We start from the raw sequence: 23,221 nt of genomic DNA, 5'->3' as shown, positions 1-23,221 counted from the left end.
TGTTTAATAAGACTGGATTCTTAAGTTTTGTATTTGTTTAGATTTTTATCTAAATTAAACCCCACACCAGACAGCATCCATCTGAGCTCCTGGCTTATGTTCACAAGCCCAGTAAAAGGACTTACAGAACATAAAACCTTCCAAAGCAGCATCTCTTCTCCTTCCTACCACACATTCTGACTTCATTGATGGCCTTTGGATTACCAGTCATGTGACCATACTCAAACTCACCATCACATTTTCCCCACAAGACGATTGACCTCATATGACACTCTTCAGAAACCCCCAGTAATTCTCAGAGGTTAAATTAAATCAATATTTTTAAAGCTAAGGTTACTAAAGTTAGGTTAAACTGTATTTTCCCCATGTTTTACATTTTCTCTTTCCCTTTTAGGTATTACATAGAAATGGCTTTATGGATCTGGACATTGAGCATTTTGAGCTGTTTTTGTGTCAGCTGTGGATTCAAGGTTAAGAAACTGCATTTTGAAAGTCCCACAGAGTTAAACCGCCTTACAGTGAATAATGATACCGGGACTGTCTATTTAGGAGCAGTAAATTACCTGCATCAACTTACAAAAGACCTGAAGAAACAGACGTCTGTAGAAACGGGTCCAAAAATGGATAACAAAAAGTGTACCCCTCCCATTGAAAGTCAGTGCAGTGAAGCAACATGGACTAACAATTTCAACAAGTTACTTTTGCTGGATAAACTAGAGAGAAAAATTATTGTGTGTGGGAGCCTTTTTAAGGGAATCTGTGCTATCAGGGAACTGGAGAACATAGAAAATGTAACCTATTATGTCGATAGTGGTGGGGAAAAGTCCTTTGTGGCAAGCAACGATGAGACTGTGTCAACTGTGGGACTAATCACCTCCCTGGACGAAAAACGACTGCTGTTTGTTGGAAAAGGGAATGGACCAAATGATAATGGGATAATAATTAGCACAAGACAGCTTTACAGTGAGGATGGGAAAGACATTTTTGAAACCTATACAGACTCTACAGCTATTAAGTCAGTATATCACTCGTCAAACACACAGCAGTTTGTGGCAGTCTTTGAATATGATCAATATGTTTATTTTATATTTAATCAGCAGGAGAGACAGCCCCTTAATAACCGAACACTAATTGCACGTCTGTGCAAAGGTGATGCCCACTACTATTCTTACTTTGAAATGGACTTAAGCTGTCAAGATGATGATGGCATTTATGACCACTGTCATTCTGTCTATGTCACAACCCCAGGAGAAAAGTTGGCTGAGAGTATAGCCCAAGAGGGACAGGAGAATAGTGCTGTCCCATCAGGTGACAAAGTGCTTCTTGCGCTCTTCAGCAAATTCAACAAAGACAATGGCTCTCTCAAATCAGCCATGTGTATGTTTTCCTTGAGACACCTCAATGAAAAAATGGAAGAATATCGGGAAGAATGCTACACTAAATCTGTGCAAGAAAGTTTTTATAAACCTTTTTTAGCAGAAGAATCACCGCCATGTGGAGCACAGCCAGCGGTAATGTGAACCTCAACTGTAGGCTCTGTTTAAGACTTAACTGTGATGGGAAATAAAATACTAGGAAATCTAATAAAGCATCTGATACTGGGTAGCTGTTTGATATATCAGGCAAAGGTATAATCAGATCATGGGACTGGAAGTTTGATTGCATCTCATTTCCAATTTGATTTTAGTTTTTAAAGAGATTAATTAGACATTGGAACAGCTCACCAAAGAGAAGTGGTAAAGCCATTATCTCTTGGAGCCTTTAAACTGATGTTGGATATTTTCCTGAAAAGTCCATTTTAATTCAGTCACAAGCTATTGTGCTCAACAAAGTTATTTTATGCAGTAGGGAAGTATTCCTTCTGCTATAGAAACTATTGGGTGAAATTCCATAGCTGGTGTAATGCACAAGATCAGGCTATAGATGATCATAGGTATATCTCCATATATTTATATTCACTATCTCGTAGAATTGGAAGGGACCCTGAAGGATCATTGAGTCAAGCCCCCTGCCTTCACTAGCAGGACCAAGTACTGATTTTGCCCCAGATCCCTAAATGGCCCCCTCAAGGATTGAACTTGCAACCCTGGGTTTAGCAGGCCAATGCTCAAACCACTGAGCTATCCCTCCCACCCATCTAGCCTTAAAATCCATGAATCTATGAATTTTCAAATGATATTTAAAAACCTTGAGACTGTTGGTTTTTTGGGTGCTCTAGTGTTTTTAATGTTGGTTTTTCAACTGGACTCTAATTTTTGAGCATAAGGAGTTCTGCATATTTTTTCTGTCCAGGCCATGACCGCCATGTTTTGGCCCCTAATATTTCCATATAATGGTGGTCACCCTTTTCTTTCAGAGCCTGTCAATAACACTGCTTCACTGTCTGGAGAGACTTCAGTCTAGCTAGCCAAAATATTCCCTTCCTCCTTTCCCCCAGCTCCTGGGGTTTAGGGTGATGCTTCTGCGACACTCCCAGCTTTGTTTGCCTGGGAAGCCAAAAAGATCTACTGAGTGAGGTATTGATTATTGTGGTGTCTGGATTTGTGAGAATGAGAATGAAATTTAGGAATTCTGCATGGTGACCAGGACTTGGCATCACTTAAGGAGGGGAAGGAGTGGATTAAAGATAAAAAGGTCGCTGTCTGGCAACCTTGTGATACCAGATTCAATAGGAAGGCTAATGTATGAACAGTCATAGAGGGGAAAAAAAACATCCTTCTTCTAGAGGTAGTCTCTCCAGGTCAGGGTTAAAGAGCATTGGCAGGATGATGTGGGGAAGCTTGCACAGAATCTGCCTATACTGTACCTCTTCTGCCAACAGCACTAACTTAATAAACCAAAATCTGTTTAAATATACCATTTTATAGTGTGAACAGATCAGTCACATTTTTAAATGGCGGGTATTTATGGTTCAACAAATACCTAAAGCCTATTTATTTTATTGTACAAACTGGTTAGTTTTTAATATCTTTTTATATCTTCTTAAGGAAATAGGAACAAAGGTTTGTTTTGTTTTGTTTTTCAATCTGAAACCGCTCCTATACAGTGGGATGTATTGGACCAGTTGTAATTATCAATCTGCTTTGCTGTTGTCGTAAGGAGAGGAGCCATGCTTCTGCTTTTCTTCCTGTTCTTCAAAAAAGATACAGAAACCACTACAATTCTCAACTAATCATCCTTGTATAGGGTAATATTGTGATGATAGTGTTGCATTGTGCTCTGAGTTAGGAGTTACTGATCTGAATGTTTAACATCATTCTATATCTCCATTCGTTATTAGGGTGCAAGCAAAAGTTTCCCTTGTGGTTCTGAACACTTGCCATACCCTTTGGGAAGCACAAATAAAATTGTTGGGAAGCCGCTGTTACAGAAAAAGGGAATGAATCTAACCGCAGTTACTGTGACAGTGGAAAATGGGCATACGGTGGCATTTTTAGGAACTTCGGATGGTAGAATTCTTAAGGTAATGTTTCCGACTTTTAAAGGACTAGAACATGTTTTAAATGTTTCAAGTTGTGTCAGTAGCATGGTTCTCTGTTAAAGACAATTAACTTTTTAAAAGGTAAAGCAGAGTTTCAGGTGTAGATTCTTTCTGCACTTCACATTCTTAATTTTAAAGAGTACATAGGCTATTTCTGAATTACTTCTCCAGCTCCTCCAATGTGCTGTTTTATTTAGTATCACACACATGACATTTAAAGTAGTGAAAAAAAGAAGAAAAATAACTGTTAGAAAACACAAACAGCACTAGTGCTCTAACAATTAAACATACAGTTGCAAATTATAACCACTCTGCATCACACACACAAAAACATATACAAACAGTGAATGAACTAGAGCTGCCAATAAATCAAAGCAGGAAACTATCGCTTTTAATTCTTCCTACCACCCCGCATAGATACACCTTCAGCTTTCCCCCAAAGTCCTGCCAAATGCATAGCTTTTGTAGCGTGCACAGAAATGTCATCAGGTTTTGGCTGTTTCAGACTGCATTCATTCATAAGGCATTAGTAAGGGTAATAAATAGTGTGCCTACCATATATATTTAAATAGCACTTTGTATGGTGAGCACAGCAAAGATCTTTAGTTTTATCTCTATTCAAAGCCAGTTACTTTAAGAACAATTATTATGACCGTAATTCTCCATTTGCATCTTATAATAATCTGGCCCTCCATTAACTGTAGAAATCTGAAAGGCAATATGAGGGCTATAGACAAGGCTTTTGTACATTGACTGTAGGTTGTCGAGTTTTGGGGGAGGGGTGAGCCTTCATTCATACATATAATGTTATGGATCATTTTAACTTAGGAAGCCCTGCAAAATTATTTTGCTTGAATGTTAATGATAGCCACATATATCATATAATTTGAAATTTGGAGCAAACTCCATTGGATAATATAAGAGTAAATAACCAACATGAACGTGTTTCAGGTGCAAAGGCATGAAGTAGAGAGTCTGTTAAGTTGACTGGTCTAAATAATATAAGTTGGTTAAAAAATCAATACAAGTATGAAATACATAGAATGGAGAGAGGTTTTGTTTCATGCCTCATGATCTGTTTACTGCTTTTGAAGTACGTTTCGTTAAATTAGAATGTTTTCCCCAAACACACAAATTTGAGAGACTCAAGTACACAGGATTTTCATTAAAAGTAAATTGAAATACTAAAGTAGCAGCATTAAGCACCTGCCTTTCATTAAATAGGTGTTCCTGATGACTCCTGCAAATGAATACAGCTCTGTTCCCATTGAAATAGACAAACCTGTAAAGAATGACCTTGTCCTTGATGCTACCCAAGAGAACCTGTATGTGATGACCACAACCAAGGTACAGTATCTTACTTTTGGGGAAGGTGTCTATAAAACTTGAGGTGTGCGACTATATCTGAAAAGATTCTTATAATTCACAATTATTCTCATGAGCCTTCACATTTGGTATGATTTCAGCTACCTCTCCATTTATGTCTATATATGTGCCTTTACAACTAACGAGGGCACAGTTAGTAGCCAACAAATGAAAAATGTGTTTCAGGGCATAGGGCAGAGCACAGAGAAAGTGGCTACTGTCTGCTCCTTCGTTTGCCTGCTTCAGCTCCTCTTTACTCTGCATTAATGCCAGCAGGGAGGAGCAGCTGGGCAAGTGGAAGGTGGGTGACTGTAAAACCAAGGACAGTGGGTGTAAAGCAAATTCCTGGTGTTGACAGTTCTATGATTTTAATGGTGAGTCTTGGGATATTTGGTCTCTAAGTCCCAACTGCTGGAGTCAAAAGAGAATGCAAGAATATTAGTTTTCATTTTTAAAAAAAGGTTTCTGGTCCTCATTAGAACTGGTGGAAAGATGGTAAAGAAGCAACCAGAGATTAAAGTCAGAGAGGGAAAGAGTTTCCTGCTTTCCTGATTCACTTCTCCTCCCATCTGTTCAGTGTTTTCCTCTGTTGTGTAAATAAGCAGTGGGTGGTTTGGAGCAAATGTTTTTTTTTAAAGTCTAGCCCCCTCCCACCTGATTCCCAGAGCTCATGCAGAGATCAGGAGAAGTCCCCTGCAGCTTCACTGGGAAATTGGAAAAGACTGCATCACCTCTGCCATACCCATTTTGGTTAATTCAAAGTGTATAGAAGTGGTAGGCTCCCAAATTTGGCATGATGGCTAGCTCCCATATTGGGAATAAAACAGCACCTGTGGCAGTTACATGCCATTATCCTTGGCTTGTTTCCTGTTTAGCTTTTACCAATCTCTTTGATTATAAGTGTCAGAAAATCTGTAAAATTAGATTTTGTTTGCCTTCTAATGCTGAATCTCACAATCTAAACGGAGCAGCTATTTTTTTTAATCCATTAAGTTTACATCAAACTTGTAGAGACAATATAATATCTCTTAGGGCTTGTTCCTGCCTGCCAGGATTATGAAACAAATACTTTGTCATAAGGGAGAGCGAGAGCATCATCCCTTTTAATATTATGTTACTCATGACTGTAGTACCAATTAACGAGAGGGTATTCCAGGATCTGAACTCCAGTTAAGTAAAAATCTAAATTAAAAAACAGTATGAAAAAGAAAAAATGGAGACAAGGACACATATCAATAGATGGGAACTGTCAGATACTGAAGCTTTTTTTTAATTGACCCATATCTTGGTCTCTGCTAATATGCAGAATAAGAACCATATTTTGGATTTTCAGAGTAATTTTTTAGCTATCTGCCAGTTGTTTAAAAGAAAAAGAAAAAGCCAGAGTTATGATTGCCATAGTTTTTGTAGTCTTCAGAAGTAAATCTTAATGGTCAGCAGAAAGAAGAATGTCCCATTTCCATCAAGAGCTTTTGTGCAATTTCAACAGCATATTTAAATAAATAAATAAAGGAAACAAGGTTATTTACACCTATCGCTACAGGAAATCAAAAGCAAAGGCAGTGTGGTTGCTGGGTGTATGAGTAGCATGGCTGCTATTTTCTCCCCTACTGCTTTGTTTGATAGTTTTACATTGCTTATTTCCATTTTTCCACTTGAATTTGTTGTATGGCAACAAGGGATATGAATAGAGAACTGAGATACTTCTGGACATTCCAAAATTTTCATGCTTTTGAACATGTTGAACTCCTGCCGGATAGAAATAACACTTCTGGATGCATTTCCAAGCACTGGGTGACAGCACCAACTAAAATGGAAGGGTATTCCAGTCATAAAGGGAACTGGAATGGCTGTGTTTGCCAGTCAGTTCAAAGTTAGACATGCGGAAATGCCCATCCTACAGCAGCTATTCTTTGCAGAAGTGGAAAGCCATTTGTACAGTGTCTAACGTTTCTGCCCTGCTGTAGTAATTTTAATGGGGATTTCCAGAAGGCACCTGCCTAATCTGGGAAAAATGATGGAAGGGTTCATTTCCAGCAAAAGCCAGATTACATGTTGACTATGCAAAATATCACATTATATTGGACAGAAAATTAGATGAGACTTGCAATGCAATAGAGCAGAAAAAATGTGAAATAGGGCTCCAGTAACAGAGTCAACAAGTCAAGGATTAGGGAAGTGATTGATATGTCTCTATGTGGCCATGGTGAAACCAAGTGATATACTTTTTTCAGAAATGAAGTTGAGTTAAATTGATCCTTATTTTCTTTGTTCATATTGTGTTTGGGTTTTTTCATCTTCATTCTCCAGGTGTTTCGTCTTCCTGTCCAGGAATGTGCTAGTTACTCAAACTGTACGCTGTGTACTCAAGCACAGGATCCTTACTGTGGCTGGTGTGTAATAGAGGGGAAGTAAGTATTGTTGATATTTTGCAGGTGCTGTGTGGGGTGGGTTGACACTGTTCATAGAGAAAGTCCTTATATGGCTGGGTGTAGCAGGCAAGCAAATAAGACAGCAAGAAAAAGAACTGCTAAGACCCATAAAATATAAATCAGTCAAACACAGTTTTATTATGAATTGCTTTATAGTGCGAGGGATTGTATGCCGAGCTCACAGCTAATCACAGGAGCATAGGAACTGACACTTGACTGACTTATCTATGGAGGTAACTAAATTAATATTCAGAAATATGTATTCTTCTTTGAGTGATAGTCCCTATTGTATTCCACTGAGGGTTATGTGCCTGTGCTGCCTCATGGTTTTTCCTGAGGCAATAAAGGACACAGTGGGTGGCTGGCATCTCCACTTCCTTCTCATCGCTGCATGGTCCCAGTCAGAGCTTCTATTCTATCTCCTTGTGATGCACTTTCCAAAACTTCACAAGAAGACTCTTAGTACTGTTAATAGTTTAGATTTATTATTTTGTTCTGTATTTTTTGTTAGATTTTTCCTTCTTCATAGTAGATTTAGGACTTGGGATGCCGATTTGGCAGGGTTTCCAGCCAAACTTCCCTCCCACCCCACCCCATCCAGTACTCATGCTTAGGTACTAGATTATGCCGAAGAAAATTATTTATGGGTTCAAAATCTGTGCTCCCTGCTACTTTTCCATCTGTGATGAGCACCAACACTGTTTGTACTGCTTGGGGGAATCCCACATTGCATCCAGATGCAGTATCTGCCTCTTTCTCTACCCATACTCAAGAAAACTGGGCTCTCCACCTCAGAAAACACATCATGGAGTTTGCCTTAGAACTGGCATTGGATCCTGGCAATGGAACCCCCCAGTACATCGGCCTGAACAGGTGAAGAGCCCTCCCTCTACTGTGGACCCTCCATTGGGCTCCACCAGTACCAGTGCTAAGGCCTAGCTGTGAACCAAGGAAGCATGCACATAAGCATGGCAATATATCATCTTCCAAGTCTAAGAAGGACTTGGCACTATCCATGAGTTCCAGCCACAGAGGAACCAAGCGTTCCAAGACTCACAAGACCGAAAAACTGTCACACTGATCGCCGGATCCATCGGTACTGATTACGGATCCTGCAACTCCTCCAGCTCCATTGGTGCCACGGGAGCAGTTAGTCTCCAGACAGATGCATTTACTGGTGCCAGCTACTCCCACAGAACGGACCATTGACCCCGGGAGACTCTTAAGTGCTCTGGGTCCCCACAACTTGTTTGCACCAGAAAGGCTGTGGGCTCCACATGCCCTGATCTGATCACCAGCTTGCAGTGATTTGTCCTCCGCTTCTTCCCACCACCTCCTGTTCTAGTGGTTCTGAAGGCGCCATCATTTGGAGAGGTTTCCAACTCCTCTGATGCAGATGATATGGATGTCTGACACAGTCCACTGATTCTGTTTCGGAAGCATGACTACCAGAAGGTTTTGATGGCACTGTGGCAGTTCTCCATCTTGCCTTTCTTGCAGAGCTGGCATCTGGCTCTGTGGTTACAGGCTATGGGTCAGTCAACAGCAGGGTCAACCAGATTGGCCATGCTGGAGCTTGTGGCCCCAAAATTCACCCTTTGAACAGGCCTGCTTCCCATCGTCCACAACCGTAGTCGGGTAGGCACTCCGATATAGCGTTGGACGGTGCACTGATTAGTTCAACTCTGATGGTACGAGCGAATCCGGAGAGGCATCCCTCATCTTCTCCAGACATGGCCGCCTCTTCAATCCCCTCCTCCCCACTGGATGACTATTGACAGTTCCAGGAACTGCTGCAGAGAATAGCCAACACGCTAGGGATCCACTCAACGAAGTACAGAAGTCAACATCAGCTGCTTAACATGTTGCACACGTCAGTACCAGTGAGGGTGGCTCTACCTATCAATGATGCCATCCTCCAACCAGCATGCACTCTGGCCATGTGAAAAAAACACCCTGATAGGGGCTAAGACGACGTATTATGTCTCCCCACAAAACCCCCAAAGGGGTCAGAGTTCCTATTCTCTTATCCTCCTTCAAACTCATTGGTCATCCAGGCAGCGTCAGAAAATTCAAGCAGCAATACCCCCGCTCCACCCCATCCGACAGAGAGGCTAAGAGGCTAGACCTCATGGGCAGAAAGGTCTCCTCGGCAGGGCTCCAATTTCATATTTCAAATTGCTTAGCCCTGATGAACAAATATGATTTTATTTACTATGGGCTATTGACTGCGTTTGCAGACAAGCTACCCTCACAGGATTACAATCGATTCCAGGCAGTTTTGCAAGAAGGCAAGTTATTCACCATGTACATGCTACAGACCGCAGTGGACTCTGCAGACATGGCTTCCCATGTCTGGGCAGTGGATATTCTCATGAGGAGGGAATCCTGGTTACACTCCTCTGGCTTCCCTAGGGAAGTGCAGAGCATTGTAGAGGACCTTTCATTCAACGAATCGCATCTCTTCAATTAGAAGACAGATGAGACCCAGCACTCCCTAAAGGGACTCTAGAGCCACTTTAAGAGCTTTGGGTAGCTACACACCAGCACCCAAGAGGAAATTCTACCACTCAACCACAATCAAAATGCCCTAAGGTACACAGATCCAGTCTGCCTATATCGACTGCCCAGTCATCCATGCAACACACCCATTCGTTGCATAAGCGGTATTTCTGAGTGTTCTTCAAGAGCGGTCAACCACTCTCTGTACACCCTGCCTATCTCCTTCGGGGGTGCCTCAAACTCTTTCTACCAGCATGGAAAACAATAACAATGGACAAGTGAGTCCTAGATATTATTCAGAGCAGCTGTATCCTAGAGTTTACAGTGATGCCCCCATCTCACCCTCCACCTCAGTCCACACACGGAACACTGAGGGGAGCTGTGGAGCTAATCCCAGACCCCTTTCAGGGAACAGGATTCTACTTGAGCTATGCCTTAGTACCCAAAAAGAATGGAGGATGGAGACCAATATTTAATCTTGACACCTCAACCATTCAGTTTCCAAACCAAGATTACACTTGGTCACGCTTGCAACAATCATTTCCTCCCCAGAAAAAGGCATGTGGTTTACAACTCTCGATATGCAGGATGCCTACTTCCATATTGATATATACACCTGACACACAGAAGGTTCCTGAGGTTCAAGGTGAGACCTCGGCATCTTTAATAGAGCGTTCTCCCATTCGAACTTAACACTGCCCCACAAGTGTTCACAAAAGTTTTCTTGGTCATGGCAGCTCATCTCAGACATCTGAGTATCTTCGTTTTTCCCTATCTAGATGACTGGCTGATAGCAGCACAGTCCAAGGAAGAGGCCTAGGAATCAACATCATAGCTGCTTCTAGTCCTCTCTTCCCCGGGGGTTAGTTTCAACATCATATCCTTTTGACAGTTGCCTACCGACCAGTCACCCAGAACATGATTGCCAATAGTCTCAGCAGAAACTTTGCAACTGACCGTGAATGGGAATTGCATGACTTGGTAACCACTGACATCTTTGGTCGGTGGGGACCCCCTAGTGAGGGATCTTTTGGCATCCCACAACACCAAATGCACCCAATATTGTTCAAGGGGAGGAATTGAACTCACTCAAAGGGGGATGCCCTATTCATCGATTGGTTGGACTGGATGAACTACGCCTTCCCCCGCTTACTCTCCTACCACGAGTAATCTTCAAGATCAGATGAGAGAAAACAACAACTATCTTGATCACCCCCTTCTGGTCTTGCCAATTCTGGCTCCCGCTTCTCCTCTGCATGTCAAAGCACCCTCCAGTCACACTTCGGATGTTCACAAAGCTACTGACTCAATACAACAGCAGACTCAAACATCCCAACCCACACACGCTTCCACTGACTGCTTGGTTTTTGGATGGACGCCTCCACTAGCACAGGAATGCTCTCTGGCAGTTCAAGATGTCCTTTCAAGGAGCAGGAAAGACTCCACAAGACACTTGTATCAAGCCAAATAGATGTTTTTACTTCCTGGGCTGCACGACAGGGCCTTGTCCCTGAAACGTGGGCATCCTGCTACTCTTTTAATATTTCCTCTATCTGAAGAACTTGGGACTTGCCCTCAGTTCCAGTGCTTTTCATCCACCGGTGGATGGACATTCCATTTTTACCCACCTGTTAACTGTACGATTCTGGAAGGGCCTTCCGTGAAAATACCCTCCCACTCAGCCTATTGCCCTCCAATGGGACATTAACCTAGTCCTCTCCTCATTGACGACCACTCCCTCAAACCTATGGCCTCCTGCTTGCTGTCTCTCCTGTCCATGAAAGTCACTTTCCTTGTCGCTATTACATTGGATAGGGGGGCTGGCGAACTGGGAGCCATGATGGCTAACCCCTCTTTCACCATTTTCCATAAAGACAAGGTCTCTTTATGCCTTCACCCCAAGTACCTATCCAAGATGGTTTCCCAATTCAACCTCTGTCAACCCATACACTTTCCTACCTTCTTCCCCAACCCTCACACCTGTAATGAGGAATGGAGACTTGACTCATGATGTTCACAAGGTCTTGGCTTTTTATCTTGAGCAGATAAAGCCATTTCGGAAATCTCCTAGGCTTTTTGTAGCCATAGCAGAGAGAATGAAAGGGCAAGCCATTTCCACCCAGAGAATTTCCAAGTGAGTCTCAGGGTGCATTACATAATATCAATTATGAGGACGATCCCTACCTGAAGGGATTCAGGCCATTCCATGGGAGTGCAAGCATCAACCACAGCCACACTCCATAGCGTGCCCCTTGCAGACATATGCAAGATGGCCATGTGGAGTTCTGTACACACCTTTTCCACACATTATACTCTAGTGCAGTGGTTCTCAACCAGGGGTCCAGGGCCCCCTGGCGGCCACAAGCAGGTTTCAGGGGGGCCGCTAAGCATGGCCAGCATTAAACTCACTAAGGGCTAAGGCAGAAAGCTGAAGCCCCACTACACAGGACTGCAGGCTAGAGCCCTGAGCCCCAACACCTGAGGCTGAAGCTGAAGCCTGAGCAACTTAATTTCACAGTTCCCCCTGTGGCATGGTGCCCCAAGCAACTGTCCTGCTTGCTACCCCTTAACAGTTTTTGTGGCACAGGTGGGCTGTGGGGTTTTTATAGCATGATGGGTGGGCCTCAGAGAGAAAAAGGTTGAGAACCCCTGCTCTAGTGCATGATTCCGTATGGACACTTTTTTTTTTCCCTCCCAGAGCAGCAGTCCTCTGTTCCACAGTCTCCTCACACCATCCTACCACATAAGCACTGCTTGTTACTCACCTTCAGTGGAATACAGTAGGGACCATCACTCAACGAAGAAAATGAAGTGACTTACCTATAACTGGAGGGTCTTCGAGATGTGTGGTCCCTATCCATCCTCCAACAGATCTTCAGTAGAGCAGGAACTGGAGACACCGGTGGCTTGCTGTGCCCTTTATTGCCTCAGGTGAAACCACGAGGTGCTGCGGGCCGCATGTGCGGACCACTGAACAGCACTACTTTCAAAAGCTCTGGCTCTGGGCAAAGGTGCATGCATGCGCACTACCCTTAATGGAATACAGATAGAGACCACCCATCTCGAAGAACCTCCAGTTACAGGTAAGTAACTTCGTTATCTATGAATGTGCTGAACAATCTTGGAATGTCTCTTGTTTTTACACTGCTTTGATGGAGTCAGAATAGGGGGCTACAGCCTCATAGCGCTGCTTCTGACTGCTAGGATAATTAGCCCCTGGGCATGAGCCATTGGGATTTCATGATATGAGTGCTTGCTGTCTGCACAAAGGGGTTATTTAATTATGGTATGCAGATAAATTTCAGGCCTCTTGCTTCCTGTCTACAAATTTGAACCATCACATTAAGTTACAAGCTTGATGTGAAGCAGAACACAGAGTAACCCAGTGAAGGTTATGCATTCCATGCAGGTCTGTGTAATACACTAGTTCAACTTAAACTCCTCTTAGGTTACTGGCAGCTGAAGGCTGTGTCATATATCATACAAATGGCAATTTCCCCTAGATTTCCCTTCAGGTTTCTGATATAACCTCTGACCTCAATATTGCAAAGTCTTAATGGTCTCTGTGAGACATGGACAAACATGCATTTTTGTACATTTTCTAGTATCTTATTAATTTACAAGGAAAATCTAGAACTCATTTTTTGACATTTTACTTCGTTACACCAAATTATAACCCATGATCAGACACAGCACTTCACCAATTGTGTGTAGGTATATATGTGTGTACACATACACACACTCAGTTTGTATATCTACAATATTCAGAAGGGAGGGTAGCTATTAGAACAGTACAATTATTTTATTGTTACTTGAATGCTGTTTTAATATTAACATTTCAGTAACTGTCCAGAGGCATTAATCAGGATTGGACTCCATTGTGCTAGGCACCATACAAGAGGTGTAAATGGTGTACAAGGCTGACCCAAAGTTTTGTGGGGCCTATTCAGCTAACTCCCCTCCTATAACGCAGTCTGTCACCTCTTAGAACCAATGACACCTTCCCTGTCTGCCTCCTGTCTTCTGGCTGTGACAATCCCCTTTACCTGTTAGTGAGACTCCACAGCCCCTAATACCCCTGCCTCCTGTAGTAGCTAAGAAAGCCAGAAGATGGGCCTGGAATGGAATCTTTCAAGCAGGAATCATAGCTAATAAATTCACAGTTATAGTTAATAGCCCTCTAACGCTGGAATCAGACAAGCCCACGGCCACAGCTCTGATGCTCTCTGAGTTTTATGGGTCAGTTGTGTCTCTGGTGCTGTTACACCAGTAAAGACCTAAATTTTCCACTTGAGCTGTAGAAACAGAAGACTGGTCAAGGAATTTAAAGTATGTTAAGGCGTAGATGGAACAGGTCTTATTTGGATGAACTGCAGGTAACTGGTTCATTCTCTGAGTTTTTTAATTAAATATCTGTCTGTGGGATTGGATTGTCTATTTTTATGGAATGTAAAATGGCTTATAAGTAAATATTTGTGTTTTGCTTTATCATCCAGATGTCTTACAAGCAGCTATTGTGTTATAATTAAAAACCTCTTCTAACTGAAAGCAAAATTGTCAATACCCAATTTTTTTTTACGAAGTCATTTAAAACAGGGAACACGGATCTTAATCAGCTTTGCATTAGATATTTATATTGTGTTGTCTTTTTATTAGGTGCACAAGGAAGATAGACTGTGAAAGGGCTAATATGCCGAACCATTGGCTGTGGAGTCCAGATGGTGTATGCATGGCTATTACTAGTGCGCATCCTCAAAATATGAGCCGCAAAGCCCCTGGCAAGGTATGAAAAATAGACGTTTTGCCTATTGTATGCTTAAAGTACACATACAGTTGCTATAAGTGGCATATCAGAAAAATACTTATCGATATATATTTGTTTGCCGTGGTGATTTGAAATAGTATTGAAAGAAGTCTACATCTACTCTTTTAGCTGCCATTTTTGCAGGCTGCAATTACAAAGAAGTGTGGGGGGGGGGTTGTTTTTTTAACTTTAGCTGTAAACAAAAGTGGCACATGCTGTTATGGTTGTCAAAATGCTTCTGTTTGAGTGTAGGCTATGTTTATCTGTATTATGGGGAATAGGTTTTTTAAGCTGAAGATCATTGATTACACTTGTGTAGCTTTTGTTTATTTTTTCAGTTTATGAAATGCACGTATCCAGTATGTTCTATAAGCACATGTATGAAACGTTAAAATAATACACAACTCATTAATGGTTCCATGCCCTCTCAGTACCCACTTGCAGCTCACTTAGGCAGAAATTTGAGTCAACAGTTGAGCCTTAGACCATGCTTTGAAAGTCAACTAGTAATAGGAACACAGGTATTGTCACATTAGGTCAGACTAGTGGTCCATCTAGTTGAGTGTTCTGTCTCTGGAAGTGGCAGATACCAGATGCCTCAGAGGAAGGTACAAAAAGCTGAGCACTAGATCAGTATGATCCCAATTAGTTAGAGGTTAGCTTTTAAGCCCTGAAGCATGAGAGTTCATATCTGTTCCAAAACCCTTGCATTTTGTTTTAGTATTTATTGTTACAACTCTGGGTATTCCTCATCATTCACATAAATATCTAATCCCTTTTTGAATCCTGCTGAGGTCTTGAAAGTCAGGCTCTGATGGACCAGGGGAAAAAAGCTGCTGAGTTGGGACTGCTGATAATACCCTGTCAATATCCCCAGATGTTCAGATCTGAAAACTATTAGTGAAAGTGTCCCTTTTGATCAGGACTGATATGGTGGAGAACAGTGAGAGCGAGGGAAGACACTCAAGCCATACTGAGTTCTAGTAGATAAAAATCTATGATGTGAATTGTACCTGAAGGTGAACAGAGAGCCTCTGGACAACAGGTTTTGTGTATTCTCTATGGGTAATGAACTCAAGCAAGCAGGCAGATACATTCTGCTCTAGCTGAGACTTCCCAAGTGGTCTTTAACTCTAGCTCTATTCTAAAATGCCTTGTGATAACCCAATCAGGAGGTAAGCAAGGTGTGAGTGTCCATAGGGAACTGACCATTTTAATAAATCCATTGCTGGAGAATAATCTAAAAGAAAATCATCTGTCTGGAAAAAAGTCACAATCAAAACTGTGAAAAGAGCATGGAAATCACTATCCTCCATTTAATTTACTCTTTCCTGTGATACAACCAAGCTTTCCATCCATCCATCTATTACCACAGAAAAGCTGTAATTCCTAAAGTAAGCTGTCTCAGAGGGGAAAAAGAGGCTATCTAATTACTGACTGTAGTATCAGTAGCTGTGGAAAAAGGGGACAATGAGAAACTATAAAAACAGAACCAGTAATTAACACACCAGTGTCCTGGAGCATCAAAATCCATAAAAGCACCATCTTAATCAGTCCCCATCTTAATCTGTCTCTGACTTTGCTCATTTTTGTTTGAGTGGTGCTTGTTTTTGGTGAAATTTTTTTCTAAAGTAGAATTATGCCTTTGTGTTTACAGGTAGAACTGACTGTAAGTCCGTGGCCAAACTTGACTGAAAGTGACACGCTTTGGTGTCAGTTTGGTGAAGCAACGAATATTGCAGAGTTGAGAGATGGGACTATTATTTGTGATCCTCCCACTACAATTCCTCACACTCCAAAAGGTCAAGGTAAGGACACTGTGCTGCCTCCCGTTTATTTTATGTGGGATGATCACTACCATTGTAATCCTCCATTATCTGTCATTTGCTTATAAGTTTTTTGTTTTGTTTTTTTTCCCAGTTCAACCCACTGGGCTGAATTTTTTTCTTTTCTTGATCTCTTCCTAGTTTCAGCAAAAACCAGTGCAGTCATTTCCATGCATGAGGTTAGTGGAAAAATAGTTCAGTCAAAGTTAATTTTTTTCCAACTAGTTTTTGAACAGCTCTAGCACTTCCAATGTTTGCAGCAGGAACTTGAAATGAGGCAGACAGGATCAGAGATGTGCCTTTTCCTGTACTCATGAAAATCTGTCTAGATTTGACTGACTTATCAGTCTTCCCCCCCCACCCCACCCCCAACTGACATTTGCAGTTGTGCAGTAGAGCTTGTTCAGCGCTTGCTTCTAAATTGTATGAATTTCCAAAGTGTGCCATCTGTTTCCCTGCACCACAGACCATCCTTTCTCATCTGGCAGCTCCCTGCCTTATTCACTACACACCTTTCAAATTCTGTAACAAACTAGATAGGGGTCCTGCAGGGAAAAAATAGTATGTGATGTAATTAAAGACGCTATCATAAGAACATAAGAGAGGCCGTACCGGGTCAGACCAAAGGTCCATCTAGCCCAGTATCTGTCTACCGACAGTGGCCAATGCCAGGTGCCCCTGAGGGGGTGAACCTAACAGGCAATGATCAAGTGAACTCTCTCCTGCCATCCATCTCCATCCTCTGACGAACAGAGGCTAGGGACACCATTCTTACCCATCCTGGCTAATAGCCATTTATGGACTTAACCACCATGAATTTATCCAGTCCCCTTTTAAACATTGTTATAGTCCTAGCCTTCACAACCTCCTCAGGGAAGGAGTTCCACAAGTTGACTGTGCGCTGCGTGAAGAAGAACTTCCTTTTATTTGTTTTAAACCTGCTGCCTATTAATTTCATTTGGTGACCCCTAGTTCTTGTATTATGGGAATAAGTAAATAACTTTTCCTTATCCACTTTCTCAACATCACTCATGATTTTATATACCTCTATCATGTCCCCCCTTAGTCTTCTCTTTTCCAAACTGAAGAGTCCTAGCCTCTTTAATCTTTCCTCATATGGGACCCTCTCTAAACCCCTAATCATTTTAGTTGCTCTTTTCTGAACCTTTTCTAGTGCTAGAATATCTTTTTTGAGGTGAGGAGACCACATTTGTACACAGTATTCGAGATGTGGGCGTACCATGGATTTATATAAGGGCAATAATATATTCTCAGTCTTATTCTCTATCCCCTTTTTAATGATTCCTAACATCCTGTTTGCTTTTTTGACCGCCTCTGCACACTGCGTGGACATCTTCAGAGAACTATCCACGATAACTCCAAGATCTTTTTCCTGACTCGTTGTAGCTAAATTAGCCCCCATCATGTTGTATGTATAGTTGGGGTTATTTTTTCCAATGTGCATTACTTTACATTTATCCACATTAAATTTCATTTGCCATTTTGTTGCCCAATCACTTAGTTTTGTGAGATCTTTTTGAAGTTCTTCACAATCTGCTTTGGTCTTAACTATCTTGAGTAGTTTAGTATCATCTGCAAACTTTGCCACCTCACTGTTTACCCCTTTCTCCAGATCATTTATGAATAAATTGAATAGGATTGGTCCTAGGACTGACCCTTGGGGAACACCACTAGTTACCCCTCTCCATTCGGAGAATTTACCATTAATTCCTACCCTTTGTTCCCTGTCCTTTAACCAGTTCTCAATCCATGAAAGGACCTTTCCTTTTATCCCATGACAGCTTAATTTACGTAAGAGCCTTTGGTGAGGGACCTTGTCAAAGGCTTTCTGGAAATCTAAGTACACTATGTCCACCGGATCCCCCTTGTCCACATGTTTGTTGACCCCTTCAAAGAACTCTAATAGATTAGTAAGACACGATTTCCCTTTACAGAAACCATGTTGACTATTGCTCAAGAGTTTATGTTTTTCTATGTGTCTGACAATTTTATTCTTTACTATTGTTTCAACTAATTTGCCCGGTACCGACGTTAGACTTAACGGTCTGTAATTGCCGGGATCACCCCTAGAGCCCTTTTTAAATATTGGCGTTACATTAGCTAACTTCCAGTCATTGGGTACCGAAGCCGATTTAAAGGACAGGTTACAAACCTTAGTTAATAGTTCCGCAACTTCACATTTGAGTTCTTTCAGAACTCTTGGGTGAATGCCATCTGGTCCCGGTGACTTGTTAATGTTGAGTTTATCAATTAATTCCAAAACCACCTCTAGTGATACTTCAATCTGTGACAGTTCCTCAGATTTGTCACCTACAAAAGCCAGCTCAGGTTTGGGAATCTCCCTAACATCCTCAGCCGTGAAGACTGAAGCAAAGAATCCATTTAGTTTCTCCGCAATGACTTTATCATCTTTAAGCGCTCCTTTTGAATTTTGATCATCAAGGGGCCCCACTGGTTGTTTAGCAGGCTTCCTGCTTCTGATGTACTTAAAAAACATTTTGTTATTACCTTTGGAGTTTTTGGCTAGCCGTTCTTCAAACTCCTCTTTGGCTTTTCTTATTACACTCTTGCACTTAAGTTGGCAGTGTTTATGCTCCTTTCTATTTGCCTCACTAGGATTTGACTTCCACTTTTTAAAGGAAGTCTTTTTATCTCTCACTGCTTCTTTTACATGGTTGTTAAGCCACGGTGGCTCTTTTTTAGTTCTTTTACTGTTTTTCTTAATTTGGGGTATACATTGAAGTTGGGCCTCTATTATGGTGCCTTTAAAAAGGGCCCACGCAACTTGCAGGGATTTCACTTTAATCACTGTACCTTTTAACTTTTGTCTAACTAACCCCCTCATTTTTGTATAGTTCCCCCTTTTGAAATTAAAGGCCACAGTGTTGGGCAGTTGAGATGTTCTTCCCACCACAGGGATGTTGAATGCTATTGTATTATGGTCACTATTTCCAAGCGGTCCTGCTATAGTTACCTCTTGGACCAGCTCCTGCGCTCCACTCAGGATTAAATCTAGAGTCACCTCTCCCCTTGTGGGTTCCCGTACCAGCTGCTCCATGAAGCAGTCATTAAAAGTATAGAGAAATTTTATCTCTGCATTTCGTCCTGAAGTGAAATTCATAATTCTGCATCCTTGTTTGTGTGCATTCAGTTTCCATGAGCAATCATAGTTCTTCTAATGTTTCCTAGTTATTGAGTGCTTGACTTCACAGCAATGTTCCTCTAACATCTATTCTTCATTGAGTGCTTGCTCATGTCGATTCCATTCTGGGTGTTCACGTGACCAAGTGTGTGGCCGTTGCATGTTTTTGCTGTAGCAGTACCGGTAGGGCTGGCTGTGGCACCCTCTGGAGTGCCGCACTCATGCCGCGGTATATCAGGCACCGCCGTCCTTACGCCCTCTCAGTTCCTTCTTACCTCCCGTGGTGGTCAGAGTTTCGTTCTCCTTTTGAACTTTGTGCCTTAGAGCCTTTGTATATAATTTTCATACAGTAGTGTTCAGTAGTTGTTAAGTGTGTGCTTGTTAGTAGTTAGGGTCCCAGTGGGGACTTCGACCCAGGCGGGGCATGCCCCAGTCTCCTGGGTTTAAGTCCTGCTCGGACTGCAACAGGTCTATGCCTGTGAGTGACCCCCATAGCAGCTGCCTTAAGTGCTTGGGGGAGTCACGGGTTAGGGCAGGGCCGGATCTGCAAAAATGTTTGGCCCTGCATCCAAAAAGAGCAGGATATCCACTTCAGGGCTCTCCTGATGTAAGCCAGGTGGAGGGTGGACTCCGAGCCATCCATGCAGGTCGCACAAAGCCCCTCGGCCTCCGTGCGCAGCGCACCGCTGGCACCCACCTCCTCTTGTCACTGTTCACCTTCACCGGTGCCGAAGAAGAAGGCCAAGAAGTGCTTCCCAGCACCGAGCCTGAAGGCTCAGGGGTCACCTACCAAGGGACCTGCGGAACCATGTGATTGTGCCTCCCCGGTTGGGGCTCCCAGCCCCTTTAAAGGTCCACCACCGACTCCCGGAAGCGGAATGGGACCCACTCCCCTGGCTGCACCGTCATCATTACAGGGTTCCCAGGTGCAGAGAGCACACAGGTCTCCACCTGCTCCAGTGACGACCTCAGTGCCGCAGGACCCAACTAAGGCTTCCCAGGAGGGCAAGCCCGCCGTTAAGACCCCTTAGGGGACAGGGGAACACTGCCCGTCAATGGACAGAAGATGTCAATCTTCTCTGCTGTGTCGAGAATCCAGGGGCATGTCGCCCAGGCTGACATCCAGATACCCTCAGCACTACTCACCGGCCTGGGGTCGATGCTCCCCCTACTATTCACGGCACCACTCACTCTCTCACTAGTCATCCTCCAGGCGTTGGTCCCAATCACCGGCACAGTGGGAACGTTCCCCGTCCTGGCACTGGTCTCCCCAGCACCACTCTTCCCGGTACAGTCACCAGTCAATTATGCCTGGACAATGGTCACCAGTAAGCAAACACAGGCATCGACAGCTCCTCTCTGGTCGCCGAAAGGTGGTTCCTCCAGTACGGAAGGCACAGTTCAGCCCATCGTCCAGGTCCCATCAGCATGATTGGGCACCAGACCTCGCTCCCTTGTCTGTGGCACTGCAGTGGTAGCACGGCCAGTGGCCAATGTGGTGGCCATTACCCACCGTCCTGCCCCTCCTCATAGCTCCAGTGTGGCCTTGTCAACATTGGTTCGGCATGCTGCATGCAGCCACCCTGTTGCAGCTACCTTTTCTGCCGGATCTGCTGTCCCACAGCAACCTGCTGCACCTGAACCTGGCATCGCTGCACTTGATGTCCTGGCTGTTGCGTGGCTGAGTATGGACAAACTGGAGTTCTCCTCTGGTATACAATGAGTCCTGCTGGGCAGCAGGAAACCTCCCACAAGGGCTATCTATGTGGCAAAGTGGAAGTGGTTCACGTGTTGGGCCTTGGACTGACACATTCGTGCAGAAAAGGCCCCGCTGCTGGACGTCCTGGACTGTTTACTGCACCTTAAGTTCCAGGGCCTGTCACTATCTTTGATCAAGCTACACTTGGCAGCCGTTTTGGCATTCCACCCTCCATTTCAAGGCCGGTCGATCTTTGTCTATCCCATGATGGCGCGGTTTCTGAAAGGTCTGGAGCACCTTTACCTGCAGGTCTGGGACCCAGTCCCCCCTTGGGACCTGAATCTTGTGCAGTCGAGGCTCATGGGGGGGCCCCCCTTCGAACCCTTGGCTTCCTGCTCCCTCCTGCTTCTCTCCTGGAGGGTCTCCTTCTTGGTCTCTGTAACTTCGGCCCGTAGGAGCTCCCCATACAGTCTTCTAAAAGGACAAGGTCCAGCTGCGGCCGCACCTGGCTTTTCTGCCCAAGGTCATCTCCCAGTTCCACACTGGTCAAGACATTTGCTTACCAGTCCTTTGTCCAAAGCTCCTGCGATGGATGAGGAGTGCAGACTGCATACCCTAGACATCAGACAGGCGCTGGCCTTCTACATTGATAGAACGAAGCCATTCCATAACTCAATGCAGTTTTTCCTTGCTGTCGCTGACAGGATGAAAGGTTGCCCAGTGTCAGCCCAAAGAATCTCCTCTTGGATCACGGCCTGCATCCACTACTGCTATCAGGTGGCAAAGGTGCCCCTGCCGGCAATCATGATGGCTTATTCAACTACGGCACAGGCGACAGCAGACTTCCTGGCGCAGGTGCTGGTCCAAGACATCTTTTGGGCCACCACTTGGTTGTCCATCCACACGTTTGCATCACACTATGCGCTAACCCAGCAGGCTCAAGACATTGCTTGTTTTGGCAGAGCTGTGCTGCAAGACTGTGAACTCCGAGACCACCTCCGTTGATTCTGCTTGTGAGTCACCTAGAATGGAATTGACATGAGCAAGCACTCGAAGAAGGAAAAAGTTACCTACCTTTTGTAACTGTTGTTCTTTGAGATGTTGCTCATGTTCATTCCATTACCCACCCTCCTGCCCCTCTGTCGGAGTTGTCGGCAAGAAAGAATTGAGAGGGCGTAGGGCCGGCAGCATCTGATATACTGCGACATAAGTGCAGCACTCCAAAGGGTGCCACAACCAGCCCTACGGGTACCGCTAAGGCAAAAATCTCCCAACGGCTGCTCACGGGCTCACACTAACCTAGAATGGAAAGAAGATGAGCAACGCATCTCAAAGAACAAGTTATGAAAAGCTTATAAAGAGCTTATATTTTTCTATGTATGATTTCTATTCTACATGCATAATGTTGCATTAATTATTACATAATAGTACTTAAAGTATTCAGATGCTGATACCCATGAATGTGGCTTTCTTGATATCTGGCACAACAAAATTTCAGTGTGCAAGCACACTAGAAGTCTTAGTGCTCAGCTGATGACAATTAGGTTTCGTTACGGAGAGAAGAGCAATGTAAATTAATTACCCTCTTTGAACAGAAGTATCAAGTTGCTGACAGACATGTTCAGGTACTTAGTATAATCTAAGTACAAAGAATAACATAATACTTCATTATTTAGTAGCCAGTCCACTTTTTCTATATCTTCTGTAATGCAGAATATGTGAAGAGACTTAAGTCCTTGTCCACGTTGATAAAGTTGATGTAGTTTGACTCCATTCAGCACATAAAGTGATATGGGAAGCCTATCAGGAGAAGCATCAGAATAATCAAAGCATCTAGAAATAATAGAGGCCTCTGAATTTCTCACAAACAAATCCATCTGAGAGAGCCTTCAGAAACCACTATGAAGATGTTCAAAACCCTCACTGGCACCACAGCAGAAGGCAAACTG

The 23,221-nt window shown here is 43.3% G+C and overlaps 1 protein-coding gene across 1 annotated transcript in view; it reads left to right on the top strand.

Moving 5' to 3' along the window:
- PLXNB2 (plexin B2) overlaps positions 1–23,221 on the top strand; it is a 335,252-nt gene that overhangs the window by 240,060 nt on the left and 71,971 nt on the right. The window contains exons 4-9 of the mRNA XM_045031102.1: positions 395–1,511; positions 3,281–3,463; positions 4,706–4,828; positions 7,157–7,257; positions 14,437–14,563; positions 16,242–16,392. Of these exons, the coding sequence (XP_044887037.1) occupies positions 395–1,511; positions 3,281–3,463; positions 4,706–4,828; positions 7,157–7,257; positions 14,437–14,563; positions 16,242–16,392 (1,802 nt within the window). The remainder of the gene's footprint in view (positions 1–394; positions 1,512–3,280; positions 3,464–4,705; positions 4,829–7,156; positions 7,258–14,436; positions 14,564–16,241; positions 16,393–23,221) is intronic.

Source organism: Mauremys mutica, chromosome 1, assembly GCF_020497125.1.
Source record: "Mauremys mutica isolate MM-2020 ecotype Southern chromosome 1, ASM2049712v1, whole genome shotgun sequence".
Taxonomy (NCBI): Eukaryota; Metazoa; Chordata; order Testudines; family Geoemydidae; genus Mauremys; species Mauremys mutica.
Note: the sequence above shows the minus strand (reverse complement) of the source record. Positions and strands in the feature narration are given on the sequence as shown.